The 11158-nt window shown below is 29.0% G+C and overlaps 1 protein-coding gene across 3 annotated transcripts; it reads right to left on the bottom strand.

Moving 5' to 3' along the window:
- Positions 1-3977: 3977 nt before the first annotated feature.
- LOC124827029 (uncharacterized) lies at positions 3978-7143 on the bottom strand. Of its 3 annotated transcripts, XM_047299999.2 has the most exons (5): positions 6985-7142; positions 6764-6806; positions 6149-6377; positions 5898-6002; positions 3978-4920 (listed from the first exon to the last, which is right to left on the bottom strand). In XM_047299999.2, exons 3-5 carry the CDS (start codon positions 6330-6332, stop codon positions 4172-4174), a joined length of 1038 nt encoding a protein of 345 aa, XP_047155955.2. In that variant the 5' UTR covers positions 6333-6377; positions 6764-6806; positions 6985-7142; the 3' UTR covers positions 3978-4171. The 3 variants fall into 3 exon arrangements, with proteins under 3 accessions (XP_047155955.2, XP_087964225.1, XP_087964224.1); XM_088108099.1 differs by lacking the exon at positions 6764-6806 and having other exon boundaries at positions 6985-7143; XM_088108098.1 differs by lacking the exon at positions 6985-7142 and having other exon boundaries at positions 6764-6934.
- Positions 7144-11158: the final 4015 nt, after the last annotated feature.

The following is an 11158-nucleotide window of genomic DNA, read 5'->3' as shown; positions in this document are numbered from 1 at the left end:
TTACTAGTTTGTATCATGCATTCATGTTCCTGTCCCCGTTTCCATAAAAACTAAATATAAGAATCTCTTAATTAATTTTCTATTTTTAAAACAATTACTTTCTCTATTCTTTTATATACAACACTTATACACATAATGAAAATGATGAATTTAACTACTTTTTATAATTATTACTAATATCCTAAATTAACATTTACTATCAATGATTTTAAAATTATCTTTTTGCCATCTATTAATACAAAACATAGTTATTAATATAGTTTAACGGGAGTAGACGTGACAAATAAATCCAAAATCTTATGCAAAATATTGACAATTTTTTCTAAAATGTAATCTATAATAAAAAAATGGAGGGAATAGTTAGATTAGTTTAAAGTAGTAAATTTATTGAACAAATGTTCATATTCCAAAATTATTCTTATTATATTTAAAAATAAAGTACTTGAGTGAAAGTTTAATATAGATGATTTCGTAAAAACATGTAAATTAATTAAAGATATTTAAAATAAAAAACATGATCTTATCATTCAATTACAGAAGTCTTATTACTAGTATTTTAGTGTATTTAATGAATTATTAATAAAAATGAGACCGAAAATAGAATTTATAAATAAGTTCTTAGAATAGAAATAGTGAACAAAAAATATAATTAAAAAATGGTTTAAACCCTCCCTTGGTCCTCAAGTTTGTATGAAAATCTCAGTTGGGTCCTCAAGTTTTTTTCTGTCTCAATTGGGTCATATTTTTTGTAAAAATGAACAAATTTTACCCTAACCGTTAAATTGTAACAAACGGCGTTAGTTGGTGCTGACGTGTTGCGCTGATGTCAAAATATTTGATTACGTGGAATTTTTATTTAATTTGAGAGATTATGACATGGCACGTGGTGATGTTTTGACTACCTCCCTCCCCCTCTGCTTCCTCCTCCATTGTTGCTCCACCGGCGCCACCCACCATCTACAACACAATCACAGACCAAAAAGGGGAATCAACTTTGTGTTATTTCGGGATCTTGAATAACCACAAAGATTTATATCTTGAATACCTACAATTGCAGCAAAGGAGGAAAATTTTTTGCTTAGATCAGTTTTCATTTCTTTATCCTGCTCACCTATTTCAGCTTTTGGAAGAAATACAGGCAGAATGTTTGAACTTGGACCGGGAATGTTTACATTCTTGAACTGTATATTCATTATAAATTGATTTAACATCTCGATTTTAATCATAACTTCAAAAACAAAGAAAACAAAAAGATACAGAATCTTGCCTCTGAAATTTGAGGGGTTCAGTGTCAGTTGGTGAGTTCCAGCCTCCATTATCCCAAAAATGAATAATCTGTAATCATTTCGTGAAAGAACAAGTAAAGCCCCACCAATTTTGACTATAATAGAGAGTTTCTAAACTAACTCCATCGGTATCTAATGAGTTGTGTTTTTTGATTTGACTATTGGTGTGGTTGAACCAAAATAAAATAATGTTGGAACTGTAATACGTTTGGCTTCCACGCTTGGTACCTCCATAGCCGCTCGCAGGTAGATGACGCAGAAGCACAACTGATAACTCAGAACCCAAGATTCGAGTGCCATCAGTCATAACAGAGCAACAACGCCCACCAATTCAAAATCAAAATTCCATGCAAATAACTGTAAGAGGAAACCCACTTATGCTCTGAAATCAACAACGCACCCCTTTTGTTTTTGTCTCTCTTTCTCTTTCTATGCACTTTTACCATTGAAACTGAACCAGTGATTTCTGGGGTTGTCCAAAAAGGGTGTTTTTATTGTTTTACTGGGGGAAAGTTTTCATCTTTGAACGTTTTTTTTTCTTGTTGGGTCTGGTGTTTTGCTGATGACACGTTTTTTATGATCCTGTTATATTTTTGTTGGGTTGTGTAGGTTGTTGTCAGTGGCACTTATTGTTTTTCCTCATTCGGGTGTGTTGTTACTTTTCGAGTTTGGAGAAAAGTCCCTTTGATTTTTGTTGTATTTGCTTTTGATTTTTGATGCTTTCTGGTTACAGGGTGTTTCTCTCAGGGTAGCGCTTGGAGTTTAATTGTTCTCTCTGTTTTCTTGAGATTTACGTTTCGCAATGGAGGAGGAAGGAGAGGGGGAGGGAGATAGTCAAAACATCACCACGTGCCATGTCATAATCTCTCAAATTAAATAAAAATTCCACGTAGTCAAATATTTTGACATCAGCGCAACACGTCAGCACCAACTAACGCCGTTTGTTACAATTTAACGGTTAGGGTAAAATTTGTTCATTTTTACAAAAAATATGACCCAATTGAGACAGAAAAAAACTTGAGGACCCAACTGAGATTTTCATACAAACTTGAGGACCAAGGGAGGGTTTAAACCTTAAAAAATCATAAAAGTAGTTAGTCTATTTTTCATTAGATTTATTAAAACTATTTGAAACTTACATGAAATTATGCTAATAAATAAAACTATGTTTTTATAAGCTTACACTAAATTTATGATACATAAATGCCTCTTCTATGATGGACCAATTTGTTTCACTAATCTTAATGATGACAGTGATTCTGGGATTTGTCAGCATTTAATGCAGTGTGTTAGCAGATCCCTATGAATGCTACTGAAAAAAAAAACACTATCTGATATCATTAACTTCTATATAGTCATTAATGCAAAACGAAACCTAAAAGATAATATCTTATTTCATTTATTATTTTATATTATAATGGACTAATTAGTAAAATCTTAAATATAGTGTTTAAGAAATGGTCAATAATTTTTTCTGGGATTTGCTTGAATTAAGAAAATATTGTCTTACTATCTTTTATAATCCCTAAAAGTATAAATTTATTTTTTTATTTTATTTTCTCTTTTTTAAAAAACTAATAGAAAATGAAAACAGAAATAATGTTTATATAACTACTTATAAAAATATTTTTTTCCTACAGCTCCATGAACTACTGACACTTAACTAATTTCTAAATACTCTGAACTAATATTTAACATATTCTCTAAATTAATACCCAAAAAGAATGCTCCTAATAACAAAGGACCACGTGAATTTATTTTTATAGCCTCATAAACAGGGGAAAAAACGTATTTGGATATAATTATTTAGAAAAATTATTGAAATAGTTAAATTTAAAAAATATTATGAGAGTTGGTAAATTATGTCAAGCACAATTCTAGTCCAACTTAATAACTATATTCTAAAATATTTTTAAAGTTAAAATCGTGTGACTTTTCAAAATATTTTAATTTGAAGTGAGATAAATTTTAAATCATAAATCCTAAACTAAAATTGAATTTAAGTCGGATCATCCTAACACGATTTCAATTTAAAATATACTAAATTAAATTTGATCTACACAATAACAACTATTTCCAATAAAATCGTGTTATAGTGACGGAGGCAAAAACACCATTTTAATGCAATTTTTTAGAAAAATAACTAAAACAATTAAATTTTAAAAAAGAAATATATGAAAGTAGATAAATTGTATCAAAGATAACACAACTTTAGTAAAAATATTTTTAAAGTTAAAATCGTGTGACTTTTCATAGTATTTGAATCTGAAGTGACATGTAACATTTGCACAATTTTAACTTGAATTCAGTTTACACTAAAATCATCGTGACATAATTTTTTTGAATAAAATCGTGTCAAAATGATGTAACTTATCCATATTCATAATTTTTTAAAATTTATCCAATAATTTTTCAAAAAAATTACACCAAAAGGGTCCTTTTGTCGCAATTGATCTTATAAAATATTCTTTTTATATGTATCTCAATTTCTTCCTAGGCAATTTTCCTTTATTCTGTTGACTGCAGAACTACAGTAAAAATTATTGTCTGGGTACCACTACCCTATCTCCAACCAATGGACCTTTTTTTGTCAACCAACCAACACAAACCCCACATGATCAACCAGAATACTGATAGAAAAAGTGTCGTTTTGTCATGTATAATGGCAACTGTATATTTTTACTCTAAATATAAAAAAACTAGCATATTTATCAATTCATCTTGCCATTTTTAATATGCAGCCCTCTCGTTCATTTATCAGTAGCACACATTGCACAAACTCAGAAATATATTGAGCTAATTACAGAGAAAATAAAGAATGAGGAAGAAGACAGTGAAGATTTGTCAAATGAAAAGAACCAAAGTATTCACAAACTTGACAGCTTCTACAAAATATTAGGCAGCTGAGAATCCAATCTATGCTGCAATTCCCTTAGTTTCAGAGCAAGTTCCGTCTTTTGCTCCTTGTAGCTCTGAAGCAAGTATTCTTTTCCTTCTATTACCTCTTTCAACTCTCCTACTTGTCTTTTCAGCAACTCAACTCTCTCTTCATCATCTCTTAGTTTTTCAGGGGACTCAGAATTACTCTCCCCATCAAGATGCCCATTTAAAAGACCATTTCTAGTCTCAATAGAAGTTGTCACTTTGGAAGATTTGTCATGGGGAATATATCCAACACAGTGATCTGCAATTGCTTTTCTTAGCCTTTGGATCTCTCTCTCGGAATCAAACAAGTCCCTGGTTGTAGCATCAAGCTGCATTTGCAAATGTGAAGAAAGCCCCATCTGGGAGTTGAGTGAATTTTGCAATTCAGCCATTTGATCTTGCATTTCTAGGATCATGTCATCTCTTCTCTTCAACTGTTGCCGCAGTTTCTGAATGACTTCTCGCTTACTAAAAATATCAGAACCAGATTCTGATACACATGGAGAATCTGAGCAGTTTGAATGGTGGAACGGCTTTGAAGGCAATTCAAGATGATGCTCAGGGGAGCATGCCCATACAGCACCATTTTCCTTACTAAATTCAGGAGCAACAGCCGCAGCAGGAACAGTCACCAATGGGAGAGCTCCATCAAACTCATTCAGCATCTGTCCATTTGGTGGGCACTTTAGTTCCATGGTACCACCAGTTCCTGTCCAAAACAACATCCATTGATACTTAAAATGTATGTAAGACACAATTGAAACAGAATAAGAAGCTTAAATATTTAAGGCTTGGTAGCATCCCTGAAAAGGATAAACTGTAAAAAGAAAGGAATAAGTTGAATAATATCACACAGAATGTGGAATCAGATTCACAAACTATAATGATCAATTATTTGCAAATTACTCAAGTACAATGTTTACACCATCTCAGACAGAGCAGTCAACTTCAAATGCAAGTCCATCAACTTGTTAAATTCGGGTTTACTTTAAATATCTGAACTATGTGTGTTGTTTGCATCTCTTTGCTGGTAAAGGAAAAAAAAAATCTGATGATATCAAATAAAAAGTTTTATATCCATAACTTCAGTATCAAGTGCCATAGATTACTGAACTATAACTTGTTTCAGGATGTTTGGATCATCTGCCTAATTAGAAAATTAACGTGTCCATTCCCACCTTATCTTATGAGAGCAGATAAATAAGTTGCATCTTCACACCACTTCGTACATCTCCACCTTCAGGTGGAAATGCTATTTATTATTATCACATATAATGATCACATTCAATAGTAGTAACGCTAGTGATATAAAACTGGAAGCAGAGACAACAAATATACAAGATGAGAACAAAACTAAAGGGATACAGTTTGGTAAAAAACTGTTCAATGAGAATAACCGTAATATGGCATCAGGTATAAAGACGAGCGGAAATTGTTCCACTGACTGACACTCTCTTAAGACAAAGAACATAATTAACAAGTCTTAGCAGATTATAATAATAATAACAAGCTCAGCGTCCGAAAAACAAATATCTATAATCATCAACATGATTCCAAATTCAGAAACAAAATCTCGTCAGAAAAAGAAACTTTCTAAATAAGCAAACTACTAGACAGCACAACAACAAATCATCAAAACTCAGCAAATAACAATAGTATTTGAATGTGAAGCACACAGTAAACAACCTGAAATGCAAGTGAAGCATCCGTGATTATCTTGCATTTGGGTATACCCATTAGTCTGCAAAAAATAGTCTGCCGATTTCTTTGTGCTGGAGGATTTTCCATTTCCTGAAGCATAAAAAGACATGAAGTTAGAATCCACTCAGACCAAAACACATCCAATTTGACTATTATATACATTTTCACATCTTCATAAAAAGTTAGGAGAAATACAAAAACAAGAAAACCGGTGCCCCCCAACAGTACATAAGGACCTTTCTGAATGTCAGTTGCATTCTGCTTCGGTTTGGAGTCGAGTGCCTGCTTCAACTTGTAACCAAGACGAATGGATAAGGTACTCAACAATGCACCAGCAGCAAAAATAAGCCAGTTTGGCCCTTCAACTTGAGTACCATTTCCCTTATGACCTCTAGACACCCCGTTCGCATGTGGTTTCATTTTAAAAAGCACAAACAAAATTGTTCTGGGTTGTCCAAGAAGAACCTACACAAACAAATACCAAAATTTCATTACTCCATACAGTAGAATTTAAAATTTTCATTACTACATTAATATCACCTTCTGACATTCACCATAAAAAATTAAAATTATCTATTTATATTCATTACTTTTAATATATTAATATTAATATTAATATTTCTTCTTCAGAAATATTATCCCCTCTTCAAATCCTAACCCCTTTTTCTTTTTTCCCCTATTTGGGGCTCACTCCACCGCACCGTTTCCCTACTAAACTCCAAAAAACCTGCAGAGACAGATTTTAGTTTTCTGGCATCGATAAAATGTTAGACACATTGGCACTTGTCGGTTCGACACCTTCGAAAAACCCAAAAACAACAGGAAATTTCCCACAAAGATCTCAGCCATACCCATTCCTTAAACCCTTGTCATATTTTTGTTCTCTCCCGCTTTCTACCTCAGATCAAACATCATCGTTACCCAATCACGACACGTCCCACCGAGAGCAGTGCCAGTTTTCCAAATTCCAAAATATAGACAAAAATCCAATGTTAACAACAAAAAGAAGAGACAAAGAGACAAAGAAAAGGAAAAGTAGAAAAAGAAAAGAAGAGATAGAAAAAAAGAATACCTGAGAGGTCTAAGAAAACATGGTAGCGAAAGATGGATAGAGAGTGAGAGTGGAAGAAGAAGGCAAAGTGAAAGGGTTTTTGTTCATAGCGGCTAACCAACTCAGTCAAGAGACAGTGGCTGAGAGAGAGAGAGAATGGGTTTCCCAAAAGAAATATTTGACTGGTAAAAAAGAAAAACAAAAAATATATATAAAATTAATAGTGATAAATAATAAATAATAAATAATAAATAAATTAATACAATATACATACATATATGCAAAAAGAAGACTTTGGTTATCCCTTCCACGCCACCATCATCACCTTCAACGTATCCTACTTTATTCCATCTGTCATACACACACATGATATCTATAAGGAAAATGATACTTGAACAACCATTTTTGACAACATTTAGACACGCGCACACGTGTCAAAATCTGAGTGGTCCATTTTCATTTAATTTTTCCAACTGGACCACTCAGATTTTGACACGTGTGCGCGTGTCTAAATGTTGTCAAAAATGGTTGTTCAAGTGTCATTTTCCTATCTATAATATTCCTTTTTTTTTCTTATTGTTTCCAGTTTTACAAAATTTCAAATTTGACCACCTAAACATTTGATATGTTGTATAATATATATATAATTTTTACCCATAACTCACACAGAAAATTGAAATTAGTTTATTTTTTAAATTTTAAGCAATTTAATCTCTTAATTTCAAAAATAAATTAATTTAATCCTCAAAATGTAATTGTTTAAAAATCTTGTTGAATTGTGTATCAATATCTAAGTGTGTATTGTTTTGGACACATGTTAATACACATTTAACCGAAGCTATGTATTAAAAAAATATAATTTCAATTTCTTTACCAAAAAAATGTTTATTAATCTTATTTATTTTGTAACTTGAAAAGCAATTGCTTACAGAATTTAATGAATATTGATTGAAATTTAGGTTGGTCTGTATAAAAAGTATTAGAAGTTATACTTATTCTAACAAAATTGGGTTAAATGTATTTTATTTAAATTTGTGAAAAAATATTTATGAAACAGACACGACTTAAGACAAGAATCTGGCTGCAAGTATGAAAAAAACAAAGAAAACGGTGAATAGTGGTGGAAATGGGTTTTATGTTTTTAAATACATACTATGCTACGATATTTTATTTGAAATATCAAATAATTTTAATTTGTAAACTTATAATGATACCACTCTAATAAAAATACATAAATATTTTTAAGAAAAATAGACTTTGGTGTTAAAATGTTGAAACAATCCAACATCATCTAGAGATGTCAAATTTTCTTCACAATATAATTTTCTCCAAGATTTGTATACACATGTTGCACAAATTTAAATCATTACATAAATATATCATATTACTTAGTATCTGTCTTCCTATGATATTTTGAAAATATTGCTAATATAATTGAAATACAGTTAAATAATATTCATTTTGTTGTTAACTATTGTATCTTCTCAAATATTTTATTCGCCATTTTTTTTCTCAACTACCATTATGAGTCATCTAGATGGTTCATACTAGAGATGACAAAAAAAATCTACGCCCGCAAATATCTGCGGATAAAATCCGCGACGGATAATTGATACTCACGGATATTTACTACCCGTGATAGCAGATATTTTAATATCCGCTTATAAACGGGTCGGGTGCGGGTCATATCCGCGGATATCCGCTACCCGCAAAAAATAAAAATAAAAATTTAATTTATATTTTATTAAGTTAAATTTAATTAAAATTAACATTAATTTATATTTTACAAGATTAAATTTAATTAAAATTGAATTTAAATTTATATTTAATTTAATTTATATTATATTTTATATATTTTTTATAATTCTATTTAAATTTTATTATAATAATTTATTTAAAAAATTTAATATTTGCGGGTATCCGTGGATATCTACGGGTATCACTGATTTTAAAATACCCGCGGATATTTTTTAAGCAGGTATCCGTGCGGGTAGCGGATGAATTTTTTTCTGTCGGATTGGGTTGTGGGTAGGCACTATCCGTACCCGACCCGACCCATTGTCATCCCATACACTCCCGGTATACTTGGTAAATATTCAAGATTTATATATAGTATACAGATTATTTATCAAAAAATATATTTGTAATATTATCTCTTATATTAATAAGGTGTTAATTGAGGTTATTTAATAAAAAATTCAAGAAAACAAACAAAATATAAGAAACTTATTTATATACATCATGTCAATTCAATAATAGCTTTATTAAATAATCATACATTAAGATTGTTTTAGGTCGCAGTAATATAATTTTTAGGACATAAAAATTTAATTATACTGTTGCATCAAATAATTTCAAATAAGAAATATTAAAAGAAATCCAGCTCGAAACAACAATTTTGTTTACATGTTTAAAATTCACCCTCAAAATTTAAATAGAGAAAAGTGGAAATCGTTATTATTTTCAACCAACAAAAACATAAATTATGTAAGATTAAGTCCAGAAGAGAAAGAAAAAAAAAACAAAGCTCATAAAATATCCCTTCATTCAATTGAAACATCCAAAATATTTGTGAAAACTGCGTCCAAAAAATGAAATAATAAGAAATAAATTCTTAGCAATGAAACAGAACAAACTATAACAAAATAAATAAGAATAAGAATATATTAATACATATTTTTTTAACAATATTTTGATATAACGTATATTTTTTTTATTAAATTTATAATAAATTATGAATTAGTGAAAAAAATAATATATATACATATTAAAATATTTTCAAAAAATCTGCATCAAAATATATTTTTCCAAACAATATAGTAGTTTTGCATGTATAAGGGTTATAAGTAATTAAGAAGCACTATCTCACCAGTTTATTTTATTGTAGATACTTGTTTTGTTTTGATCTCATGTGACTTACTGAAAAATTATGTTTTAAATTTATAATAAAGATGATCATATATATATATATATATATATATATATATATATATATATATATATATCTAAAGTGTCCATCACAGCATATCTAAAGTGACTATCATAGGATAAAGTCAATCAACCTTAATTACTTATAAATGTTAATATAATTACCTTATTTGTTATATACAAATATCGTTATTGGTAGTAAAAAATAAAGTTGATAGTGATAAGTATTATTATCATTATTATTCTTTTGTTAGAGCTTACAAACTTTTATTTGTATATAGATATTAAAAAGTAAATTTAAGTTTAATTTATTTTTTACAAAAATAATTTATAAAATATTTTTTTATTAATATATGATTATATTGTTTTAGTTGATATGAAATTTCAATATATTTCACACACATTGAAATATGACATAAATATTTTTTGTGTAAAGCTAAATTTACGTGAGTAGTAATGGTAGCCGAAAAATTAGTAGCATAATAAATTTAATAAATCCCATTAAAATGGAGTACGATATTATATAAAAAAAAAATTAACTTATTTTATATTGACACAAATACTAACTTTAATGCTTGTTCTAATTCTAATAGTATAGATGTATCCTGTATTTAATTAATAAAAGATCTCTAACAATTTAAAAATATAGTTAATATAAAAAAGACATGATATAGACGTAAGATAATAACGATCTATTTTTACAATATATTATCCTGAACGCTAACTGTTTGTTTTATTTGTATATATGATTAGTTTTAGTGTTAAAGTTACTTGTTTTGGAGGTACATATAAAGCTAAAAAGCTACAAATTATATTAAAAAAGGACACATTAATATATAATATTGGTTATGATCTTTCTAGTTCTAGTCATAATAATAATAATAATAAATGCATCAGTGCTATGACAGTTGTCTTAACTTATTTTTATTATAAAAAAACATCATTAACATTGTTAATGACAGTGATACATGAATGTCTTAAATATTTGTTTCTTCATAAACTTTTCAAAATCTTCACTAAAATTTGTAAGCATTTTATTTTTAATTACTAAATATTAGTTATGATCTATCTATTTATTTATATATATATATATATATATATATATATATATATATATATATATATATATATATATATATATATATATAATTTCTAAAAATTACTATTAGACCAGTGTGCTGTCTTCTTTGAGTAGCGTAACGCCGAGTTCCTGTATGAAATGTCCACTATAACTTAACATAATGATTAAATTATCGATGATAATAAC

Source organism: Vigna umbellata, chromosome 3 (assembly GCF_029865625.1).
Source record: "Vigna umbellata cultivar VRB3 chromosome 3, Vumbellata_1.0, whole genome shotgun sequence".
NCBI lineage: Eukaryota > Viridiplantae > Streptophyta > Magnoliopsida > Fabales > Fabaceae > Vigna > Vigna umbellata.
This window is presented reverse-complemented; position numbering and strand designations above follow the sequence as displayed.